General features: G+C 38.8%; 1 protein-coding gene across 7 annotated transcripts in view; it reads left to right on the forward strand.

Annotated features, from left to right (window-relative positions):
* The window catches only part of cadm3 (cell adhesion molecule 3), a 99,216-nt gene that overhangs the window by 68,752 nt on the left and 3,640 nt on the right, over positions 1-26,824 (forward strand). For 2 of the 7 annotated variants that reach the window (XM_047806523.1, XM_047806524.1), the window contains exons 4-11: positions 1,228-1,380; positions 1,466-1,603; positions 3,905-4,075; positions 4,515-4,605; positions 9,252-9,424; positions 9,666-10,175; positions 11,243-11,254; positions 15,374-15,499. In XM_047806523.1, the coding sequence (XP_047662479.1) occupies positions 1,228-1,380; positions 1,466-1,603; positions 3,905-4,075; positions 4,515-4,605; positions 9,252-9,424; positions 9,666-10,175; positions 11,243-11,254; positions 15,374-15,499 (1,374 nt within the window). The remainder of the gene's footprint in view (positions 1-1,227; positions 1,381-1,465; positions 1,604-3,904; positions 4,076-4,514; positions 4,606-9,251; positions 9,425-9,665; positions 10,176-11,242; positions 11,255-15,373; positions 15,500-26,824) is intronic. The other 5 variants (XM_027176793.2, XM_047806525.1, XM_027176795.2 and 2 more) reach the window with 5 other exon arrangements.

Here is a 26,824-nt window from a genome sequence, read left to right on the forward strand (position 1 = left end):
CAGTTTGAGTGCTGGTTTGGAGCTAGAGCCTAATTTAGAACCAGTTCTTTCTTTTTTGACACCCGCTCTGAACCAGGAATAGTGGTACTTAAGTAGCACCAAAACCAAAATGAGCACCAAAACGAACCGCTTGCGTCAGGGGCTGGGGGTGGGGCTACTGTTAGCACCTTTGATAATATACCTCAATTATAATAATGTTTAATACACTTTTACTTTACCGCAATATGATCAGTTATCAGCACAGTAGGGCACTACATGCTAAGGCTACCTTTTTTCTGTGTTAATGATAAAATAACGTTATGTACTTTCTCGATTGCAACCTCTGTTTATACAAATTACTTGGAGCTGCACGTACACGTTGGATTCGCCGTGTTTGGATGCCAATGTAGGTTCACAAAGCCATGAGCATTAGCAGTGAAGCAACATCCACCATTGTTGTTTGTGATGACACTGCTGCACTATCGTTGCTGAGAAACGTGACAGGTATACAGTGACGTAACACTCAGCTCTGTGATGACTCTCTAGCCCATGGAAAGGCAAACCAGTTCTTTGAAGGATCGCCAGTGGAACCAACATTGAACCAGCACCCGGTTCTTTTTGTTGGAAAAGGGGCAAGAGCAAAAAAAAACAAAGAGACAAGGACTCAGCAAAAACAGACATGAGACAACTGGTATAAATAGGAAAACATTGTGGAAACATAAGGAACAGGTGTGCAGAGGCAGGAACAGATAAGGAAAGGGTGGGGCTAGCACACGTGATACAAAAAACAAAAACAAAGGCCCATTGCACAGACACGAAAACTGCCAGAATATCCCCCTAGTGTCCAGGTAGGGAATAGTTGAAGCCATTCCTGATACCAAGGTTTTTTTATTGCTTCACATGATGAAACAGACAAACCATCCAGAGTTACTCTGTAATCAGAAAGCCTGCTTCTGGCTGACCAACCAAATTAACAATTTAAACAGTACAAACTCTGTCACACTAATCAAAGAAAAAAAGCATTTGTAGATTTCCACTCTGACCACGAAACTGACAGGGTGTGTGTGTGGGGGTGGGGTGGGGGTATCTGATTAAGACAAATTCTTCTTCTTCTGAAGACATCCTACAGTCTGTTTGCTTGTTTATTTGCTTGTTGGTAAAAAATGTATTTTTTTTCATTTTCTTTCTTTCTTTCTTTCTTTCTTTCTTTCTTTCTTTCTTTCTTTCTTTCTTTCTTTCTTTCGCCAGCTTTAAGAGATAACCGTATCCAGCTACATAAGTCCACACCCACAGAGCTGTCAATCACCATCTCCAACGTGCAGCTGTCAGATGATGGAGAATATACCTGCTCCATTTTCACCATGCCTGTTCGGATTGCACGGGCCACTGTCACTGTACTTGGTATGTCTTTGTGCATGTGTTTGAATGTCAACTGTTTCTTTTCCTCAATATTTTTATTTTTATTTATTTCAATATTTTTATTCAGGAGTACCTGGGAAGCCAGTAATAACAGGTTTTGAGGATCCTGTGCAGGAAGGAGGGGCTGTGACACTTACCTGCACCAGCACGGGTAGCAAACCTCCTGCTCTACTGTACTGGTATAAAGGACAGGAAAAGCTAGAGGGTACACACACATATACACCCACTCAAATATTCACACATTTGTATAGAAAAACATATACTTTGGTGTGGACAGGGTTTGAAATAAAGTTTGAAGTATACTTGTTTCTGTGGCCCCTTGCTTTATCCAAAATATCACCACACAAACTATCTCAGTGGTTAAGACATTATACTTCTGCTCAAAATGTCACAAATTCAAATCCTAGCATTGCTACAGATTGCACTTTGAGCAAAGCTCTTAACCCGCAATTTGTTTAGTTACCGGTATATAACATTCCTCTAAATAAGAGTCATTCCTTATAAGGGTTCAAATGCTGTAAAGGTAACTTCATACACTGATCAGCAATAAAATGAAAACCACTCACAGGTGATTATTGATTAGCACTGAGTAACTTGTTACAATGGCACCTGTCAAGGGGTAGGATAAATTATGCAGTATACCCCCTACTTGGAAAAGGAGTTCCCTAATGGCATTGGCCTCATTCAGCAGGATAATGCTCCCTGTCACACCATAAAAATGTTCAGGAATGGTTTGAGAAGGTGTACATCTAAGGAATGTGTTGGACAAATATGTCCGATTTGTTTAAGCACCACCTCCTCGCTCACAGGTCATAAAATATTTGTTGTTAACATCTTGGTGCCAAATACGACCAAACACATTCAGAGGTTTTGTGCTGTCCACATCTCAACAGATCAGAGTTAGTTGCACAAAATGGACCGGCACATTATTAGGCAGCTGGTTTCGATTAATTAATTAGTTAAATTATGATTGACTGTTTTGATGAATTAATTAAATGTACAGTGGATTGTGAAAGGCATAAAATTAAACATCAAATTCAGCATATTGATTACAATTTTTAGTACAGAAAAACAGCACCCTGCAAAAGAAGGGTAACCCCAGGAAACATAAGCTCTCAGATCACTTTGACCAAGGTATCAGACCTTAATTAGCCTGTTATGGTCATAGCTTGTTCACAGTCATCATTAGGAAAGGCCAGGTGATGCAAATTTCAAAGCTTCATAAATATCCAGACTCCTCTAATCTCGTCCCAACAATCAGCACCCATGGATTCCTCTAAGCAGTTTCATAGCACTCTGAAAATGAAAATGATTGATGCCTACAAAGCAGGAGAAGGCTATAAGAAGATAGAAAAGTGTTTTCAGGTACTGATTTCCTCAGTACGGAATATAATTAAGAAATGGCAGTTTACCGGAGGTCAAGTTAAGGTCTGGAGAACCAAGAAAAATGTCAGAGAGAACTGCTCATAGGATTGCTAGAAAAGCAAGTCAGATCGCTAATTTGACTGCAAAAGACCTCCAGAAACATTTGGCAGATTCTGGAGTTGTGGTAGACTGTTCAACTGTTCAGTGTCACCTGCATAAATATAGCCTTCATGAAAGAGTCATCAGAAAAAACATCTCCTTCGTCCTCACCACAAAATTTAGCATCTGAATTTTGCAAAAGAACATTTACACAAGCCTGATGAATTTTGGAAAAAAGTGATGTGGCCGACGAGGTTAAAATAGAACTCTATGGCCGCAATGAGCAAAGATATGTTTGGAGAACAAAGAGCACGGATTTTCATGAAAAGAACACCAGTTCAACGGTTAAGCATGGGGTGGATAAATCATGCTTTGGCGTTGTATTGCAGCCGATTGCACTGGGAACATTTCACAGGTAGAGGGAAGAATGGATTCTATTAAATTCCAAATTCTGGTAGCAAACATACTGTAACACAATCTGTAAAAAAGCTAAAATAGAAAAGAGGATGGCTCCTACAAATGGATAATGATTCTAAACACAGCTCAAAATCTCTAGAAGTTAGAAATGAAAGAGAAATGAAAGACACTTAGCTGGCTACAAAAAGCGTTTACAAGCTGTGGTACTTGCCAAAGAGGTTGTAACGAGTTACTAAATATGCAGGGTGCCCAAACTTTTGCTGCGGGCCCTTTTCCTTTTCTGTTATTTTAAAATGGTAAAAGATAAAAATAAACATAGACTTAGAAACATAGATTTTGTTTAAAATATAAAGGGAATGTCATCTGTAACTTTATGCCTTTTGGAGATCATTTCATCTTACACTTGCTTGACTGTTCACATTAACAGAAATTTTGACCAGGAGTGCCCAAACTTTTGCATGCCACTGTATAAGATACAACTAGATATATAAATGTATTTATGTGTAGTTCTGTATCCAGTAAATTTGAAGTAAATTACAGATTGTTGAGTTGACTTGTTAGCTGGATCATCTACTAATAGCCTATCTGCCTGTTTTTTTATTTTGTTTTTTATTATTATATTAAGCTCGTCCAAATGTGGTGGAGTCAAACCCCAATGAGCCAACATACACGGTGACAAGTGTGCTCACGCTGCGGGTGACCAGGAACGATAACAATGCCATGATTGGCTGTGCTGTGGACCATCCATCCATCACCAATGGCGAGAAAAGAACAGAAAAGCCTTTGAGTGTGCTGTGTAAGACACAAATACATATAATAGCATTGCACAATTTAATGTGACAGTTTGTGTAATGTATGAAAGTGAGAGACAGGATGCATGTTCATAAACAGAAATTGCATTCTATTGTGGGCAATCAAGAATTTATAACATGTAGTATTTGTCAAAACACTGACAGGCAGACTTAACACATTCTAATATGTAATTAACAAAAGCTGTAAAGCTGGAGAAAAGTGAGTTTAATAATAAAAAAAAAAAGGCATGTAACTGCAAAGGTTTTTTTTAAACCCTGTTGTGGTCCAAGAAATCAATATCTGGACCTAAATATGATCGACCCACAATTAATCTTATTTTCAGACATAATCATGTAAATGCTGTGTGTGTGTGTGTGTGTGTGTGTGTGTGTGTGTGTGTGTGTGTGTGTGTGTGTGTGTGTGTGTGTGTGTTTTTCCCCAAGTCTCCCCAAGTGTCATGATTAAGCCTGAGAGTGACCTGCCCCGCGAGGGAGAAAGGTTTTCTCTGCATTGTGTGGGGATTGGAAACCCTGAGTAAGTGCACACACGCACATGCATACCCACGGACAAACTCACAAATGCACATGCACAAAACATGTGGTAAAATACATATTTACTTGCATCCTGACATTTGTTCATTATAGATGAAGTTTGAAAGGTTATTCATCTCTTTTCTTTCTTGCTTTTCCAGCGAAACCAATCACTTCTTACATTCTTCTGTTTTTGCTGTCTCTTTGCTTGTTTTCATACTTTCTGTCTCTGCGCTTTCCTTACTTATTTAATGAAAGATTACAAAAATAAATCTCAAATGAATAGATTTTTTTTTGTTAAAGTTGTATTTATCTTCATGGCACTTATACCTGAGAGAAAATAAGATTTTAGAAAAAAGAAATAATAATAATAATAAAACACTGGTCTTCATTTAGGGATGTACCGATCCGATATTTTGGATCGGTATCGGCGCCGATGCAAGCATTTTGAGTGGATCGGTGGTGCGTGACTGATCCAAATCCGATACGCGTGGTCATGGGCGTCGGAACCATTATATGTGGGTGGGACAGGACCCACCCACTTATTAAGACCAATAATATTGGACCCAGCGACTTTTACCGTCTCTATTCAGCGCATATGTCTTTTTTTATTACTTTTCAGAGCGCCGCCAGTCGAATCCATTCTGCTTGAGGAATGCCCTAATAAATTAAACTCCATTCTCCGTTACCATTTACCTCAGCACGTTAAACATGTCTACATGTTTACTGTTTAATACATTTTGCATTGTGTTTAAAGAGTTCTAATTTAAGATTCACTTTAAAATATTGCCTTTTCTTCATAAAATAATTTAATTTAATAATTGCAGTATATATGGTTTAGATTGTTATACCAGTAACTGTTAAAAGTAAGGTTTGCTACTGCATTAATACTTTTTTAAGGTTTCTTGTGTTTTCATTTTTCATCCATTAATGGGCATTTTTGTATGTCTTTGCCAGAAACAAATAAATCGTAATAACTAAGCGAGTTGTATACATTAATTAGTTTTAAAGATAGAAAAGAACACATATATCAGATCGGTATCGGCCAATACTGGCAAACGCTGGTATCGGAAATCGGATTGGAAGAAAAAATTGGTATAGGTACATCCCTAGTCACATGATCTACACTAACTATTTGTACAAACCTGCTAAATAGTGGACCTACAAGCATGTAACAATTTTTTTAAATTATTTTTTCCATATATTGTGTATATTACACAATAAAAGTTTACAACAGAATATTATGAGGTCAAAATGGATTCTATAGATAAACAGTATATCCATAGTTTATTAGTAAAAAGAACTTCAAGTGGTTTATTTTCATTCTATTGATGTAAAATTGGATTTTTTTTTCTGTAACAGTGCTTCCAAATGGTTTTAAATTTGCAGTTTACATCTGAATTGTATGAAAGCCAATTTAATAGGAGTTCAGCATTTATCATTATTGCACACTAGAGATAGCAATTTAGTTGCATGCAGTTTTATAATAAGAAGAATCGTATCAGGTGTTTGTGATGTTTTTTAATTGAATTGGTTGAAGTAGTTTTATAAATGCAGTACATTTGTCAACAATGCAATACCTTCTACCAAAGAAAATGTTATTTTAGGTTTTACATGTATGTAAGGATAGTGGAATTTTAATACCGAACCATTGTGGCCCAGTGTAGGCATTTATATGTTTACCTAAACAGGTTGTTTTATATGACAATTAATCTTTCTAACTTTCAAAATTTAATTCATATTTAGCTAATGTTTATCAAATTGCAGTCTTTGCTATCAAATTGTAGTCTTGTTTTGGTCTGAGGTTCCTTACAAACAAATTTAGATTTCATGAATTTTATACATGCCTATGTTACATATGAATAAATCAACTTTACTATTAGCTAAACATTATCATAATTATATTCTGTTGTAATCAAATGCAAATTTACATTATTTTTTATTTCATTGCACAGGCAAAATCAAAACAGTGAGTGAGATCTCACTATTGGAAATTCTAAATGCCATCTAAATGCCATGGTCAGGTTCTGAGGTGTACTTGAGATTGTTGACAATTGTTCAGATTAATTTTAGTTTTTTAGTTTTACGTTTGTTCTGAACCACTTGCCAGTGAAACACTGACTGATATGTGTTTTTTTTATGGTGGCACTTCAGTGGTATTGTCAAATTCTCAGATCTTGCAATTTATTTTTTACATGTTTGGCAATGATTGCATCAACAAACCAATTACATGAGAAAGAAGCATGAGTATTATTTATTTGTATGTTTGCTTATTTATTTATTTGTGTATTTGTGTTTATTCAGAATTCTAGAATTTTCTTCTCTATTTCAGGTGTTATTCTGCTTCATTTATAGATAAATGAAACTTAAATACCAAAGCAAGCAAAATGAAAATGATTTAGAATCGAATCCTTAGACCATGCCATCAGCTGCAAAAGAAGGTTCTATTTCGACTTTTTTTCCACAAGCACAATCTTCCTAATTACCAGCAGAAAATTATAGCTCACCAAATTATATGCTTACATTTTTAGATATTGTCTGATTACCTGACATCAAATATGCATAGTGGGAAGCAAGCTGGGATTTTATTCTCTCAACTGCTGAGATTTAAAGCTTCAACTTGTTTTCCCATCCGATGAGAGAAAGTCTGTCTTATCACTCCCTCAAAATTTAGCACTTTAACAGATGGAGCACAGTATAGGGCACAGTTTTGCAGCTGCAGTTCTTCCGATACTTTATTCAGTGTTATAATCTTCAAAAAGTCAAAAAAAAAAAGAAGCTTTATGAAATACAGTAATCTAATCCAACACTCCAAAAGGAGCAGAAACCTGGACTGGTTAACAAAGATTATCTACAGGCATTAATTTAAGGATTTATTATGTTCAAGACGTGAACGTTAAGGGCTGTTGTTGGGATAAATTACAAGTATGTGATTTAGTTTTCTTGTTTATTTTGTGGGTGTTGCAAATTGCACATTCTGTTTAAGTTAGGTATAGAGTGAGTTTACATGAAGAATGTAGATAGCTAGAGTGAGCTGTGATGGTAGATTATGTATAGAGTGATGTTCAGGTTGCTGAATTATAGTATCAGGTTTTGGGTCATAACTAGTTAATGCATAAGGTGTAGTTAAAGTTTTGATAGATAATGTATAAGGCATGGTTATGGGTTGGGTGAGAAAATTAAAGGGGATTCTTAAGAATAGATATTGTACATATGACATGGTGAGTGTTAGATTATGTATAGTATGTAATTACGTTTGGTGGTGGGGTTTTTTGGTAGATTCTGTATAGGGTGTGGTTTAGATGGGGCAAGATGATGAGAAGCAATGTTGTAGGTGAACCTGACTGTGCTTCCGTTAGAATAAAAATATGTAACTCCACCTGCTGGTGTAGTATTGCATTACAAATCATTGCTAAATTTGTATCCCTTTAGTGCAGCAGGGTGCTATTCTATACCTATACTCTCTATTCTATGGCTATGAGCCATTAGTCAGGAAGATGTATTATATCTATCTACAGCGCCTCACACAATTTAGGTACTATAAATGCACACAATTGAATTCCACTGCAGTCCCTGGCATAATCTCCATTGAGTGTATGTAAGGTGTCACAGTTCCCCCAAGTTTTCCCCCAAGCATAAACTCACTAACAGTTTCTTAGCACATCATGGGGATTATGCTATCTGTTATCTCTTATCTAATTTGTTTTATATGTTTGCACAGATATGCATAACACCTTCTGTTTAGTATTAGCATTTGTTTTGTACGCATGGCAGTTTTTACCATACATATCGTGTAGACAAACTATTTGTTGCTATCTATTCTTGAGATATTTTTCTTAAACATTCTCGTAAGCGTAAGTGGTGTTTCTAAATCAATTGTAATATTTTGCACACATAGACATTTATAAGACAGTTTAATAACTAATGTACTACTGGTACTAGTATCTGTCTTTTAAACTACTGTATACTCATCAGATAATAAGTGTAATATTTTAGCAATTTCAATAAAATACCTCACTTTACATCACTGTAGTGTACCTTTTGTCAGTGGAATTATTTAGATCTGAGAGATTAATGAGAGCTGAATGGTACCATTGCACCGTTAAATTGTTTGTGCCTTAGGAAGCAAAAAGTTCATCAGTGATTTTTCTTATCATGTGTGGCTGATCAGACATTAAAAGATGCCTTATGTCTAATCTCCTTGGTCCTTTTTTCCTCTCTAACCTAACCTAATCTCTCTCTCTCTCTCTCTCTCTCTCTCTCTCTCTCTCTCTCTCTCTCTCTCTCTCTCTCTCTCTCTCTCTCTCTCAATTGTCATTTTGCACTGCTCTGCCCAAAATCTGTAAAATAAAGTACTCATTGTTAATGTATCATTGTAGTTATGATTAGGATTCTGGTTCAGGATAGATAGGGCTGATTATGCATAGGTTATGGTTAAGGTTAGATGGAGCCGTACAATAATGTGCCAATTACATCAATTCATAGGTCTGTATCATATCTCTGGCATTCATGCTATGTATTTTACTTTAAACCAATATCTATTTTTGTATTAGCTGTCTGTTACTGTGTTCTAACCCAAGCAAATTTTACTGTTTGTGTAATTTATATTAAAAACTGGATTCTGATTCATATTCTCTCTCCCAATTTCAGGCCATTGTCATTTATTTGGCAAAAGAAAGATGCAGAATTCCCCCCACAGGTGAGGCCTGATGGTGCATTCCTCCGTTTTGAGGCCCTCAACAAATCCGATAATGGAGTTTACTTGTGTCACGCAGACAATGGAATTGGCTGGAATGAGGGATCCTACACTCTGCAGGTACAAGGTAATGAACAAATATCAGATAAAGGCACAGACAACAGAACAGAAACAGAATTTTCTTTCTGTTTTCAACTTTTATCCTTTATTTGAATTTATGTTCCCCATTGTACCATTTTTTCTCTTTTTGCATGGCCCCTGATTGTTTAATTTTTTGTTTAATTTTTCTTGTTTTCTGTTCTATTTCACTCAACCTATCAATCCATCCCCTACTCCTCACCTCTTTTGTTATCTGTTCATCTCTTTAGACCTGAACGATTCCAACCCTATGTTCTCCCCTTTCTTTCCCTCTACCTCACCCTCTGATTCTCTTTTTTCATCTCTCCTTCACACTCATTCTCCTTCTTTTGCTTCTCAGTCTATTATCCAGCCCTTTGGTGAAACTTCTACTATTGTATCTTCCATTATTCCAACTTTGTCCTTGCTCCCTTCATCCACCATTTCTTTTTCTTCCCCTTCACTGAATATATCTTCTTTTCTCTCCCCTTCATCATTTCCATCATCTTTTAATTTTTCTTCTACCTCTTCATTTCTTCCTTCCTCCCTTTCTCTTTCTACAACTCCCTCTTCTTCTCTTTCTCCTTCCACCTCTCTCTCATCTCTTGTTCACACCACTACAATCTCTAACTCCCTGATTCCTGACCTCCTTCCATCCCTCTCCTCCTCATCTACCCCTCTAATCTCATCCCCACCTTCTTTCACTCCCCCTTTTATCACTCCATCCACGGTTTCCTGGCTGAATGGCGTGTACATTACAGGTAATTTATACACACAAGCATATATAAAAAAAGCTACACACACACACACACACACACACACACACACACACACACACACACACACACACACATCCTGATAATCTCTTTGTGTTAGTGTGTTTATATGCTCATCTAAATAGATTTGCATTATAACAAGAATTACAAAAATCCAAATTTTAACAAATCCATGTTTTAACTCAAAAGCTTTAAGACCGTGTGTATATGTATTTTGTTTATGTGGGATGTGTATTAGAGCAAAGCTGAGATCATTTGCAGGTTGTTCTGAATATGAGAACATGCTCTTCAGCAACAATACAAAATTTAATATAATATTGCTGGCTACAAAGCTAAGAATATCCACTACACAATCTAGTACAACAATCTACTTCACGGCTTAATAAATCTTTGGCACCAACAGATGAACATTTTTCCTTTTAGCTGGTAATTGAAGTTATAGTAAGTTATGTTACTTATATACAATATATGGAGATATCTTTGACATAACTGTTCATATTTACTAAGCTTTTTTTTTTTTTTTAAACTTTGTTTAAAATGTAAAATAAATTAAAATACAAAGCATTTGTGCTAATTAAATGCTAAATGCTAAATGTTACAGAAAATAAATATGATATTTACTTGCTCTCATATGTTTTCAGCTGGCCTTGTGATTTGAACCTTTGAACTATTTCCTGATGGCGTTTAAAACCAATTAGTAAAATTTGCTGGACCTCCTAACATAATCCATTTGCATTTAATAGTCATTCAAATGCAAAAGCAATGCACAAGCAATGTGCAATAGTATGGTTAGGTGTAAGGTAGCTGCACGTAATCAGATCGGTTTTCTGTTTTCTTCCGAGTTACACTTACACCTTCAGCAATACAGAGATCATGTACATACACACACACACACACACACACACACACACACACACACACACACACACACACACACATTCATTAACAACCATCTTTTCATAATATCTCTTTGATTTTTCTCTCTTTTCACATTTTCTGGTCCTTCACTGATGTGGCACTGATCTGTTAATCCATCCATTCATCTAATTGAGAAGATGCTGAAGGTATTGTCTTCAGGCAGTTCGTTTTGCTTCAGTCTGTTGGTGTTTATTTCTTATATTGTTTTCATACATCCTTTTGTTCTCATTCCTGTCCCATCCAACTTTTTTCTTATTAAAACTCTTTAATAATTAACTGTAAACTTCAATTTCCACTGCACTGCACAAGCTAATATGAATCTTGAGTTTAAAAAGTGAAAGACTGACAAGACTTCTGTGTTTAATTTTAAGTAGAACATCTTCAGGCTTTGAATTCAAAGAGATTCTTCCAGGACACAAGCAAATGCTCACAGTAGCTCCTGGGTGTAGCTGGATTTTCAAATGTTACACCACACTTTTAGGTATATATTTACCCAGTAAGGCTAAAAACTATAACATTCAGAGGTTATTAGATGGAAGTTGTACATCTCTTTCTTTCCAATAATTCAATAATCACAACTTTTCTACTCCATGACTCCATGACTAGTGAAGGTCTATGTTATGATGGCTATGGGACAAAATGCATGAATCTTGAACGAGATGCTACGTGGTCATGATTTTGTGGATGTGGTGTTTATGGTTACACATTTGGTGGAATACTATGGGATAGCTGAAAGACATGGTGATGAGCCGATTCCGCTTTCCGCATATCTTGCATCCAATGCTTGTACTAGTAATAGTGCTTTGATAATTTCAATCTATAGTTGTCACACCATGCTGAAATAGTAGGTGTAGTATATAAATAATTCAAGACTACTAGATTAAGAAATAGTATGAGGGAAATAGTTTTTTGCGCACTGACCACTGATTCACTTCAAACTATTCACTTGATTATCCTCTTGAATACTGGGGGTTAAAGTGAGGGCTATCTTGTTATCATCAGACACTGAAACAAGAAATATAGCAAACATCACAAAAGAAAAGCTGATCTTCAACATGTGCAGAGATGCTGGTGATGACGAGCTGCTGGAGCCAATTAAACTTGCCAAACTTGGCATGGATAGCAAAAAGCTATTTTTGCTCACTGACAACTCATCCTTGAGCAGCTATAACATGATTTAGCTCATTGTGGTCACCTGCATTGATGTCATTGGCAACATTTTCTATCCCGATATAGCAGACATAATACATGCAAATTTAAACTAATGAAAAATCAGATATAAATAATCAGAGACCAGGCAACAGGTTGGCCAATGTGAAAATAGACTAACTCTAGGAAAATCCATAGCACAGTAGTAAACCATCAACATAGTTCACTTTCTATTTTGTTTCAGTGACAGTGGGCAAAGCTCATGATACTGTATGAAACATGAATTACTTACACCAGGAAAACTGCAATTTTCAAATTTGAATAATGAGCTAAATAGAAATAAAAGTTTCTAATTCATCTACTTCTTAGTCAATATTAAAGTTTATATTTTAGAATTTGCAGGTCTTGATATATCCCCTTATTTATATTAACCTATCCCATCATCACTCCCTATCCAGCCACACACTTTCTCTATCGGCCCCGGACACCTGTCTGCTTTCCTATCCACTACTCAAGTGGATAACAGGCCAGACCCGGTACCCCCTTCTCTGAATGAACCGGAGTCCTTCCATAACAGTATGTCCACACCAGACCGTCAGACCGCCAGTCTGGGCCAGATAGGGCAGGTTGTGGTTGGGCAGGCCACAGCACTGTGCAAGCATGATCAGGCCTGGGCTGCACTTTTCTCCAAGTTTCAGCAAGTTTCTGATCAGCTAGGGCAGATCCAGGCTTTACTGCAGCCTTTAGGGGCCCGAGGTGTAGACAGCCCTTTGGGTGATGCTCCTCAGGCAAGCAGATTGGAGCCGGTCGCTTCTACGGTTCCAGAAACACGTTTGTCCCCCAGCAGCCCTATGCGCGGCAACCAGGGATCTGCAATGCATTTATCATACAGTGTTTGTTGTTGTTTGAGATGCAGCCCTCCCAGTTCCTTCCTGAGAAAGCCAAAATTGACTGATGATTGTCCTTTTTTTCAGGCAGAACACTAGCCTAGGCTATGGCCCTTTGACCATACCCTTTCATTAATTGATGCCATGAAAAGCACCCTGATCGGATAGGGGATCTGACCTCACCCCTACTTCACATACTCCAGGACACATAGTCCGCTATACCATTGATTTCTGAACTGTGGCAGCCGGCTCATGCTCAAATGACCAGGCCCTCCAGGAGGTCTATGTGCAGGGCCTCTCCGAGGAGCTGAAGAATGAGCTAGTGGCTCGCGATCCCCTTTAGCACTTGGAGGCCCTGTACCAGCTTGCTATATGCATTGATGCTGAACCGAGCAAAAGGCAAGTAGGAGTTACAGGGGTTGCACTGGCTCTTGCCTATATCGTATTGCCTGTGGTCACACCTCTCCCTGGATTTCATCACTGGCCTGCCTTGCTCCCAGGGAATGAGTGGCAAATTTCCATCTGCCCCCCTGAGCCAATGAAATGGCGGAACTCATATTACAGCATGTCGTACAGACACATGGCTTCTGACTTAGTCTCTGATCTGGGCCCCCAATTTGCTAGCCAGTTGTGGTGGGCTTTCTGCCGCCTAATCAATGCAACCACCAGCCTCTCATTGGGTTTTACCCTGAATCAAATGGTCAGACAGAGAGGGTCTTGGACTTGGTTCACTACCTCCATTGTCTGGCCACCTCTAGCTCGGCAACCTGGGTCAGAAATTTGATGTGGGCCGAGTATGTCCACAACACTCTTTGGCACTCCGCCCTGGGCATGTGACCTTTCGAATGCCAGTTTGGTCTCTGCCCTAAACCCTAGTGAAAGATAACACAAGTAAACACAACAGGGAGTTTTTAAATAAAGGTTTTTAAACATTTAAACATATCTTAACTGTGGTTTATCACACCTGAGTTCAATTTCTCTAGCCACACCCAGGCCTGATTACTGCCACACCTGTTCACAATCAAGAAATCACTTAAATAAGACCTGAATGACAAAGTGAAGTTTACCAAAAGATCCTCAAAAGCTACACATCATGCCAGGATCCAAAGAAATTCAGGAACAAATGAGAAAGGAAGTAATTGAGATCTATCAGTCTGGAAAAGGTTATAAAGCCATTTCTAAAGCTTTGGGACTCCAGCAAACAACAGAGCCATTATCCACAAATGATGAAAACATGGAACAGTGTTTCCCAGGAGTGGATCATCCAAGATGTCACAAAAGACATCCAAAGAATTGCAGGCCTCACTTGCCTCAACTAAGGTCAGTGTTTATGACTCCACCATAAGAAAGAGACTGGCATAAATGGCCTACATGGAGTTCCAAGATGAAAACCACTGCTGAGCAAAAAGAACATAAAGGCTCATCTCAGATTTGCCAGAAAACATCTTGATGATCCCCAAGACTTTTGAGAAAATACACTGTGGACTGACAAGACAAAAGACATTTTGGAAGGTGTGCGTCCCATTACATCTGGCATAAAAGTTAACACTGCATTTCAGAAAAACAACATCATACCAACAGTAAAATATGGTTGTGGTGGTGTGATGTTCTGGGGTTGTTTTGCTTCTTCAGGACCTAGAAGACCTGTTGTGATAAATAGAACCATGAATTCCGCTGTCTACCAAAAAATCCTGAAGGACAATGTGCTGCCATCTGTTTGTGGCCTCAAGCTGAAGCAAAGTTGGGTTCTGCAGCAGGACAATGATCCAAAACACATCAGCAAGTCCACCTCTGAATGGCTGAAGAAAAACAAAATGAAGACTTTGGAGTGGCCTAGTCAAAGTCCTGACCTGAATCCTATTGAGATACTGTGGCATGACCTTAAAAAGGCAGTTCATTCTCGAAAACCCTCCAATGTGGCTGAATTACAACAATTCTGCAAAGATGACTGGACCAAAATTTTGCAAATGCTTGATTGCTGTTCTTGCAGCTAAGGGTGGTCCAACCAGTTATTAGGTTTAGGGGGAAGCACTTATTCACACAGGGCCATGTAGGTTTGTTTTCCCATAGTAATAAAAACCTTCATTTTAAAAAAAATGCATGTTGTGTTTAATTGTGTTAACTTTGACTAATATTATCAATAAAATTAAAAATCAGGAAACAAAAACTTTTTCACACCACTGTATATGATGTATTTTATTTTGTTTTAATCATTTTGTTGTCTCTCAGACCCCACAGCAATGTCCACTTCATCGGGTGTTGATCATGCTGTGATTGGTGGAGTGGTGGCTGTCATTGTCTTCATCATGCTGTGCCTCCTCATTGTCCTTGGCAGATACCTCATCAGACACAAAGGTAAGAAAGCACATGAACCACAACAATATGATGTAATTAAAGGTTGCTTAGCCAAAAAAAATGGTGATTGGAACACACTTACTGCATTGCATGTATTTGAAATAGAGAAAAATCATATAATCCAATCACTGTGTACACCGCTTTATAATTGTTTGCATTCAGAATGAAACATTTAATTTCATGTGCATACAATTAGCATACAGTGATCATCAATAAAATTATTTGTATTAATCCCATATTAAGACCACCTGTTTCCACTTGATTTTCCTGACAGCTTGTCAAGACGTTGTAGGATGTGTACCATTTTTTAAAGAAAACATGAGTGAGAAGGCAAAACAAATGTATTTTATTTCTTGTAGGGCTCAAGTCAATATGTAAGGCATAAAATAATGGCACAGTCATCAAACAAAACATAACAAAATAGAAAATAAGGAAATAATCCCTGTTCAAATGTATGCATACCTTTTAGTTCTTAATATAGTGTATTGCCCTTTTACCATCAATGATGGCATGCAGTCTTTTGTAATAATTGTGCATGAGGTCCTTAATTCTCTCATGAGGTCCTTAATTCTCTCTCTCCTTAATTCTCTCCTATTCTTCTTGGCAAAATGCCTCCAGTTTCTGTAAATTATTTGGTTGTCTTGCACAAACCAGATACCCCTAAAGTGGCTCAAATATATTGAGGTCAGGAGACTGTGATGGCCACTCCAGAACCTTCAAAGTTTCTGCTTTAGTCATTGGAGGGTCAACCTTGCCTTGTGCTTTGGATTATTGTCAAGTTGAGCATCCCACATGCAGCTTTTGTACTGTAGAATGCAAATTGTCTGTATTATATGATTACATGCTGCATTCATCTTGCGATCAAATTTTACTTCTCTTTGCCACTGGAGCTCACACAGCCCCTAAGTGATCCACCACCATGCTTTATAGTGGAGATGGTTTACTTTTCACCATAGGCCTTGTCTCCTTTTAAAACATAATGTTTATAGTTGCAACTATAAAGTTAAATTTTGGTCTCATCACTCCAAATTAATGATCCAGAATGTGTAAGTCTTGTTTAGGTGCTGCCTGGCATACTGAAGGTGGGCCTTTTTGTGGCATAGGCTCAGTACGGGCTCAGTGGCATTGTGTTCAAATATGTCCTTATTATGCTCCTTGAAACAACAACACCCCTTTTTTCCAGAGTACCATGTAATTCTCCCAAGTTTTTTGTGGGGTTTTCTTTGTAAACAATTCTTCTGGTAGTAGTGGTTGAAATCTTTCTTGATCTACTGTACCTGACTGTGACTTATTATCAACAGATCAACTTATTTTCCACCTCTTAATCAGAGTTTGAACAGTACTGACTGGTATATTCAAGTGTTGATAGATAAATTTATATCCTCTTCCTTCTTTATAAATTTCAACTACCTTATTACACAGGTCCACTGGCAGTTCTTTTGTCTTTCCTATGGTGCAGTATCCAGCCAAGTCAGTGCATCACCTCATGAGCTGAGAAATTCACTGACTATTTATGCAGAGACACTGATTGCAAGTAGACGGTTAGGCTTGACGAAGCAATTAGTCGTCACGTCCTACCCTTTTTGTAGGCAAGTGGACGGATAGTGTGCGAATAATTTTGGAGGTGAGTGGATAGATAGAGTGCCAATAATTCTGGAGATGAGCGGAGTGTGACGTTGCCAGAACACCCATAATCCACTTCTCCTTGATGCATCGAGCTCTTGACACATCTGAATCATGTTGCAGACATTTTGCGATTTCAGACCTATCGGGAGTTGACGTGCATGTGATGTCAGCAATACACCCGTGCCAGAGTTCTTCTTATTGTGCTGAGCGTTTTGATATGTCACACGTTTATATTGTGGTAATTTTGGATTTTGCTCATTTTGGGGGGAATTTTTGGGAAATTTGATCATCCGCCACGGGAAAACCATAATGCCTGTCGGTACCCCAATTTTAAAAAAATAGTCCAGAGTAAGAGTCTAAAAGAGCTGGCTGAGCTTGGTTTAGATAGGTCAAAAGCTTGCTGAGTTATAAACCTCCAAATATTTTGAATGGGATTCTATGTAAAAAAGGCCACTTTGAGATTTGGTACCGGGAGTACCAGAATTTCATTCATTCATTCATTCATTTTCTACCGCTTATCCAAACTGCTCGGGTCACAGGGAGCCTGTGCCTATCTCAGGCGTCCTTGGGCATCAAGGCAGGATACACCCTGGATGGAGTGCCAACCCATCGCAAGGCACACACACACACTCATTCACTCACGCAATCACACACTATGGACAATTTTCCAGAGATGCCAGTCAACCTACCATGCATGTCTTTGGACCGGGGGAGGAAACCGGAGTACCTGGAGGAAACCCCCAAGGCACGGGGAGAACATGCAAACTCCACACACACAAGGCGGAGGTGGGAATCGAACCCTGACCCTGGAGGTGTGAGGCGAACGTGCTAACCAATAAGCCACCGTGCCCCCAGTACCAGAATTTGGATTGCTTAAAATAGCAACAAACTTCAGACAGGATCTACAATTTTGGTGCATGTGGCTCAAAAGCTCTAGGAGGAGTTACTCTTGATAAATTAACTAAATAATAATATAACTAAACATGTTGGCTCTTACAAGCCAGCATTTTACATTTCTGGCATTTAGCAGAAACCCTTATCCAGAGTGACGTACAATTTGTTACAGTTTATATAACTGAGGGGCCTTGCTCAGGGGCCCTGCAGTGGCAGCTTGGTGGACCTTCGATTCAATCTCATGACCTTCCAATCAGTAGGGGTTGCGGTTTGTGTGTGTATGTAAAATTCCCAAGAGATCAGTAGTATGTAAAATATTCAAACCATCCTGATATCAACCATGCCATGGTTAATGTTACAGAGACTTCAGTTTTTACCCATTCATATATTTAATGTGAATTTTAAGCTCTTGATTCCTGAATTGTGTCTGCATCATTTTATACATTGCGCTACTGCTACATGATTGGCTGGTTAATACCCAATGTATACCCCTTCACTATTTTCATATTTTTTATGTATTTTACATTATTACAATCATTCAGTTTTTACACTCCGTACCACAAAATTACAAAAATGAAAACAGAATTCTAGAAATGTTTGCAAATGTATGAAAAAATAAACTCAAATATCACATGTAAATAAGTGTTCAGACCCTTAGCAACAACACTTGAAATTTAGCTAAGATGCCTTCAATTTCTCTTGATCTGTCAGAGAGGAACCAGGTGAGGAGGAACCAGTCCTCTGCTTGTACACTAGGAGGCATTATGGCAGTGTGTGTTTATGTTTTTGGGCAATGTGTTTATGATTGGCATTTACATGTGTTTACCCCATGTCTTTGCTATGTCTTTGTCCTAGCCTTAATGGCATTCCTGCCTCTACACACCTGCTCCTTATGTTTCTCTGATTACTTTTCCTGTTTATATCTGTAGTCCTCGACTTTTGTCTCCCGGTTTTGTTTCCTGATTTTTGGTTTCATAGTTTTGGGTTTTTGGGTTTGTTGTTTTAAATACATTTCCTGATTCGTGTCACTATCCATGCAGCTGGATGTGATTTTGTTCCTGTGGATATTGTTCCTGTTCCGTTGTTTAACAGAAGGACTCAGCCATATACTGTACAGACCCAGTGAGATGGCACCAAACCTATACCCTAAGGCTTCTGGAGCAGCTATCTTTGGACCTTTATTCAAGTTTGGGTTTTTGGGGGACTCTTTTTGCCATCGTTCTATACAAGCTTCATTTGGGCATGCTGCTCTGCTTTCTGTTTGCCCGTGTGGGATACCACCTCACTTCTTGTCTGCAGAGGATCGAACTCCTGGTGTTTCATCAATGCATGATATGGCTCCATTCCTGTTCCTGTGGCCTCCACTACTTGCCCATGAAGGATGCTACGTTTTGCTATGCATGGACATTTTTTTGCATGTGGCTCGGTATTGGCATCTGGGAGAGGATGGTACCTTGTGGGTCTGCCCCAGTCTGGCTGGGGTCTTGCTTGGGCCTGGTGCTCAGCTGAGGACATCTTTATCTCGGCTGTGGATGTCACTCGGCCCTTCTGCTCAATTGTGGATTTTGTTTGGGACACTTTGGTTTCACCTTTGTGTCCCTTCCTCCCCCTATTTGCCTTGTCGTGTTCCTTGCTCCCCCTTTACATGCCTTGCCGTGTTCCTCACTCCCTCCCTGTGCCTTGTCATGTTCCTTTCTCTTCCCTTGAACTTTTTCATGGTGTTTTTAATGTGTTACCTCTGCACATGTCCTTATGATTCTCTGATTTATTTTCCTATTTATACTTCTTGTCTTATGTGTGTTTCAGCTGAGTCCTCATCTTTTGTCTCAGGTCTTTTTTCCTGTTTTTTTTTTTTTTTTTTTTGGGGGGGGGTGTCTTATGTTTGTAATTTGTTTATAGTTCTGTTGTTTTAAATACATTCTACAGTTCATGTTCTTCCATGCATCTGATTTGGGTCTGATTTTGTTCCCGTAGAGACACCCATTTCTTTACATGTATTTTTACACTTTGATTGGAGTCTGGTAAATGAAATTGACTGGACACGATTTGGAAATTCACACACCTCTCTACAACTAACAATGCATATCAGAGCAAAAACCAATGAGATCAAATGAACTGCCTGGGAAGTCTACAAAAAAAATCTGCTGCTCTGAAGATTCCCCAGAGCACAGTAGCCTACATAATTGTCAAATGAATGAACTTTGGCTTAACCAGGACTTTTACATAAGCTGGGCAACTGGCCCAAACTGAGCAATTGGGGAGAAAGGTGACGAAGAACCTGATGGGACAAAGATGGAACAAAGTTCCAGGAGGACACTCATAAATGGAGCCCTCCACTGATCACAGCTTTAGGGCAGAGTGGCTAAACTAAAACCTCTTCTCAGTGCATAATATAAAAGCCTGCTTGTAGTTTGCAAAAAAGCACCTGAAGGACTTTCAGACTGTGAAGAACAAGATTCTCTGGTCTGATGAAACCAAGATTGAACTGTTTGGCCTCAATTCTAAATGTTATGTCTGGAAGAATCCACCACTTATCACCTGCCTAATACCATCCCAATAGTGAAGCATTGTGGTGGCAGCATCATGCTGTCGGGGTGTTTTTCAGCAGCATGGACTGGGAGACTGTTCAAGGTTGGGGGAAAGCTGGATAGAGCAAAGTACGGAGGTTCTTCTACAAAACCCTGTTCCTCAATGCTACAAATCCCAGCCTGGGCCAAATGTTCACCTTTCAACATGACAAGAACTTTGAGTACACAGCCAAGACAACACAGAGATAGCTTAGTGACAACTCCGTGAATGCCCTAGAGTGACCCAGCTAGAGCCCTGATTTCAACTTTATTTAACATCTCTGAAGAGACCTATAACTGTCCACCGACTGTCCCTTTCCAACCTGACCGACTTTGAGAAGATTTGCAAAGAAGAAAGAGAAAATCCCTTAATCCATGATGGTGTGGAAAGCTTGTTGCTTTATACCCCAAAATACTTGAGGCTGTAACTGCTGTTAAAGATTTTTCTTTTTATTCAAAGACATTTCTAGAATTCTGTTTTCAGTGTGATTGTAAATATACAGTCTTACAATTGTGTATTGATGAGGAGGTTTTGTCCTCAAAGATGTACTTGGCATCTCCTTTTAGAATGTCCGGATACTTAATGAAGCAGAGTCCAACTGTAGCTGGTACATCTCTAAATGCCTCAGGGTCCTCAAATGGTTGGCCTCATCTCAATGAAGAATGGAAATCATGACACAGAGCACAAGTGGAGCTGGTACAAGCTCTGGATGCCTAGGGATGGGCAGAAAAAGAGAAGCAGTGGTGAGAAATTAGTGTAGCTGCTGTTTATAATATTAGCAAGCACTAATATAATATAACATGTAAAAGGATTATGGTGCCAGGACAGCTCCTCAGAGATCCAATGAGACATTCTTGTGAAATTTGGGAAGCACAGTTCCTGTATTTGAGTGATTGAAATTTCCAGTAAAATGGAATCTCAATGACTGACTGTGGCATAGTTGTTAGTGACAGACCGGTCGTTTGATGAATTTAATAAACTGCTGATTTACAGGCATTTCCACACAAAATTAGGGCTGTCATTTTTTACTTTTTTGATAATCAATTAGTTGACATTTTCCTTGATTAATAATCAAGTAGTCAATTTCATATTGTAGCATAAAAAAATTAGATTCAATTGTATTTTCTAGATAAATGCTACATCTATTATATTATTATATACATTTATATTACCTATAATAATATAAATTTATAATATAATATAATATAATATAATATAGAAATCTAAATTCCCAAAAATTACAGTATATTTATATAATGTACAGACAAAATGTTTTTATATAATGCATTGCTTTCCTGAAAAAAAAAATTGTCATATATGTAAAACTACTGTAAGGAAGGCCAGGAAAAGAAAATCAAAATGATAAAACATCCAGTAATAAACAGATTGTAGGGTTTAATGTTATAATGTTAGAACAATATTTTTATTTCATTAATAAGTTGAAAGTATCAAAATTATTTACTCATTATAAATACACTATAAAGGTTTTAAAACAAGTATTAAAAAAGGTTCTCCTCCAAATATATACCATATTTTCCGCACTATAAGGCGCACCTAAGAGCCTTAAATTTTCTCAAAAATCGGCCATGCGCCTAATAATCTGGTGTTGTTGTGCGTCTTTGGTAAGCGCTCCGCTTGATTGACTGTCGGACCATTTCCTGCTGACTCAAGGACATAATACGTACACTACGTACACTGGCAGCGATAAACCAATCAGAAAACATTACGTAATGCGTACAGTACGTACGCTTACCTCCGCCACGCCTCCGGTAGGTGTGCTACCGGTGTGTTGCAAAACAACATTTGTTTGTCTAAGGACCCCCGAAAATGGCACCAGTGAAGAGACATGCTTACGAGGCACAATTCAAACTACAGGCTATCAGTTTACGCGGTTGTAAATGGGAATAGAGCAGCTGCGAAAAAGTTCAACATCAATGTATCTATGGTTCGGAAGTGGAGGAAGCAAGAAAATGAGCTACTGTGAAAAACCAAATGAAGCAAATTAATTTGGAGCTTGCCATCATTCCGGGAGGATTAACAAAAGAACTCCAACCACTGGACATATGTGTAAACGGGGCGTTCAAAGTGAAGTGGGAGCGATGGATTACAGACAACGAACACATCTTTACTAAGACTGGGAGGCAGCACCAGGCGAGTTATGCCACCATATGTTAATGGATTGTCATTTCATTTACAGCATTTAGCAGACACTCTTATCCAGAGTGACTTACATTGTCTTATTTCAGTTTATACACCTGAGCAATTACCTGAGGGTTAAGGGCCTTGCTCAGGGGCCCTGCAGTGGCAACTTGGTGGACCTGGGATTCGAACCAATGACCTTCCGATCAGTAGTTGAACACCTTAACCATTGAGCTCGGCAAAGGTATCTGTTTTAACTGTTGTCCGAGGTTTCACGAAAGCCAGCATCATTGCTGAACAGCCACCTGGCAGCAATACTGACTCCAACAATGATGAGAGGGAACCTGGTATGTTTGATGGCAAAATTGCCCAGCTGTTCAATTCAGACACAGAAGATGAGGACTTTGTGGGAGAAGATTGATTAAAAAATAAGGTGGTGTGTTGTCAATCCAGTTTTGCTGTGCATTATAATTTTTGGAAACCCAGCTTTTTAAATTTAAATTATAATTATGTGAGGGGGCACGGTGGCTTAGTGGTTAGCACGTTTGCCTCACAACTCTAGGGTTGGGGGTTCGATTCCCGCCTCTGCCTTTTGTGTGTGGAGTTTGCATGTTCTCCCCGTGCCTCGGGGGTTTCCTCCGGATACTTCGGTTTCCTCCCCCGGTCCAAACACATGCATGGTAGGTTGATTGGCATCTCCTGAAAATTGTCCATAGTGTGTGAGTGTGTGAGTGAATATGAATGTGTGTGCCCTGCGATGGGTTGGCACTCCGTCCAGGGTGTATCCTGCCTTGATGCCCGATGATGCCTGAGGCTCCCCGTGACCCGAGAAGTTTGGATAAGCGGTAGAGAATGAATGAATGAATGAATGTATGAATGAATGTATGTATGTATGTATGTATGTATGTAATTATGTGTGGCATGGTTGTACCCAAAGCTTCTACTGCTGGGTGACCTGGTAAAACAGAGTAGAGATTGGGTTAGTGTTTGTGTATGCATCTCATCTTCTGTTATCACTTGAGGATCGCATTCACCCTAAGCTATGCATTGTCTGCATTGTCTGAGCCTGGCCAGACTTTCCACAGGAGTAGTGTAATGTGGAACTTGACCCAGAATTTCATAGCAGGGACTTTTTGGACACAGGAAACCTAGAGCATCTGAGTCTACTTGGCTGTTTGGGTCAGGATTGCTGGTCGGGATAGGGTCATGCTCTCAGAATCCAATAAAGCTGACACTGGCTTGCCATCACCTTGAAAAGCAGCAAAAAGGCTAGGTGCAGCTCTCCAGTCTCTTCCCCCTGTCAAACTCCATGGCAGATAGGGCCTCTAATATTTCTCTGTGTTTATTGGGGCCTTGCATCTTGACAGCCTTATACTCTACAGGTGGCAGAGCTCTCACTAACCATTCTATTATAAACCTTTAAACTAATAGTCAGTGGTTGTGAGCTTTTTGAGCTAGTGCCATCTATTATCCATGCAGATCCAATAGGGTGGCTTAAGGGTAGTAGGTCCTCTGGTGGAATTTGATTGAGTTGGTGGGAGAGAGGCCACATCGCACCAGAATCTCGTTTTTGAGCACATCCTTGTTAGCCACCTCTACTGGCAAGTGCACATAATAGGCCCGATGGGCCTCCCCAGAGAGGATCGGAGCTGGTATATGGGCCCAGTCATCATTGCTTTGAGGCCAGTTGTTTGAAGGTTTGCAGGTAGGCCTTAAGGTTGTTCTCACTGCTTAGCTTTTTGAGTAAGTGCTGAGGTTACCCATCTCATAAGGTGTTGGGGAAAGGGCAGGTGGCAGTGGAAAATCTTGAGGTCCAGGAGCACTTTTGTTGTGATGCAGAGGCTCAAACCCCTAGGTCACTGCCTGCTGAGGTTTGCCTCAAGCAGGTGTTGCAGCATAGGGTCCATGACAGAGGTGTGGGGTGCGTCTCTGATTATGTCTACATTCTACACCACTGTAGATACTTGTGGCTGTTGTGGGCTGGACAAACTTTTTGTCCAGCCCACAACAGCCACAAGTTTCTACATGTGGGGTGCTGAAACGTAAATGTCTCTTTAGCACCAGGGCAGCAGTGATGTGAGGACCATGTTTGCTTGGCTGCATGTATGACTGTGCCATCACAGCTTACATAAGTTAAGATGGAAATACTTTTTCAACCAAATTCAACCAAACCCATTAAAATTCTTCTGCATTTATGATACATTTTCTCTCATGTATAATATTCATTTGATTTTTTTCTATATAGCCCTCTTTGGTTTTGAATTAAAGATTTCAGTTTAAGTTTAGTTTATATGTTGAAGTTGGTGTATATAAAGTTGGAAGCATAATACATAAACAAAAACAGAGTACTGTCACTGATTTTGCTATTCACTCATTAATTTATAGTTATACAGAAATTAATATCCTACTTAATATTTATCAGTCAGGGGCATCAAGGAATATTCAGACTGTGGTGATGATAAACAGCACTCAGTTAGTTTACTGCTGAGCAATCCCTTCTCTTTTGTACAGAATTAATATTGTAGATAGCAAGCTGATACTAGACTTTGTAGCGATTTTGGCTCGCGAAGCAAGGTAAATATTTATAAGTAATTATAACATGTTATAGTGACTCCTAAATATTTTAACCTAAGTTGAAATTAACGGTAATGGAATTAAGGTTACACTTATTTGGTCTGTGTGACCTTTATTAATTCTTTATTTAATACACTTACAGGCCGTGTGACCTTTATTAATTCTATTAAGGTGGTATCTTCCCGGCCAAGAAAGATTCACTTCCCTTTTACTTTATACCGTAATTTAAACTAAATTAACTTAATAGAGCATGTAGTTTAGACCAGATGTTGCAGGTACCTTAAGTTTGTGAGCGATACTCAGAGACTGGCGTTTACTGAATGAGACAAACACAACATAAAACTAACTACACAAACAAACAAAAGAAGTAGAGAAAACAAAGATGAAAATAAAATACACAAAAGAAATTGAAATTGGGGAAAGGGAGGAAGAGACTGGAAAAGAAGAAATTAGAAAGGAAGGAAAGGAATGGCAAGCTTAGACTCAAAAATTAATCACACCCTAACTGGGAAATCGTCACAGAAACTTAAAGTCACCTTATGATTCAATGCGAGATTCCTACTTAAAATATGTGTCTAAATTGATTGGTAGAGGAAACGGTTACTTGCATTGGCTTGCGGCACAAGAGTCTGGATGTAATGGAGAAATCTCAGTCAGGATGGGGTCAGACATTCTTCCTGAAGATGGTTCTGGGAAGTGGAGCTTGCCGGAAGTTCTATGAATGAAGATGGAGTCGTCTCTAAGCTGTTCAGAAAATCTGACCACGGATTGGTGGTGTTTGTGACAATTTAAAGGTTGTGAACTCCACCCATCTTTGGGGAGATGGCCTGAGATTTTGGAGGTGTTTGTTTCAGGTTTCTGTGGGCGTGGTTTAGCTATAAAAGTTTTAGATGACTTTGAAGTTTTATCCAAGGTGTATTAAGACGTTATGGCGCCTTTTGTGCTCAAATAAAATACACCATTGTTTGAAAAATGAGTAACCAATTATTTTGTGGTCATTTGGATATTAAACATGGAAGGGAATGACGGTATAAAGGCAGCGGTACATTACATACACAGATCAGTAATCAAAGTGGAACTGATGTTAATACAGTGTTGTGTTCTGATAAAGGCAAAGAAACAAAAATGAAACACAAAACAAAATGCACTTTCATTAGGGAAGTGAAAACAGATAACTTCATATACATTCTGACATCAGACCTTGAAGGGGCATAACGCATTAGAACAGGCATACATGCCAGGATCAGTAATTAGAGTATAACTGATGTTAATACAATGTTGTATTCTGACACAAGAATAAAATATACCCTTGTCAGGAAAGTAAGGAGCAAATAATTTTAAGTCAGGCAAGCCTTAACAAAAGAAACACATTACAACAGGGTTATAAAAATAAGAATCTTAGAGTATCTTATCTACTTGTTTTATTAGTAAAAGGAATGTCCCATTGTGTTGTGTGTGTGTTCTGGTTGAGGTTGAGGGCCCCTATGAGTTTAATCAGAGAAGCGGCATGGGATTATCTGGTCT

Source organism: Tachysurus fulvidraco, chromosome 22 (assembly GCF_022655615.1).
Source record: "Tachysurus fulvidraco isolate hzauxx_2018 chromosome 22, HZAU_PFXX_2.0, whole genome shotgun sequence".
Lineage (NCBI taxonomy): Eukaryota > Metazoa > Chordata > Actinopteri > Siluriformes > Bagridae > Tachysurus > Tachysurus fulvidraco.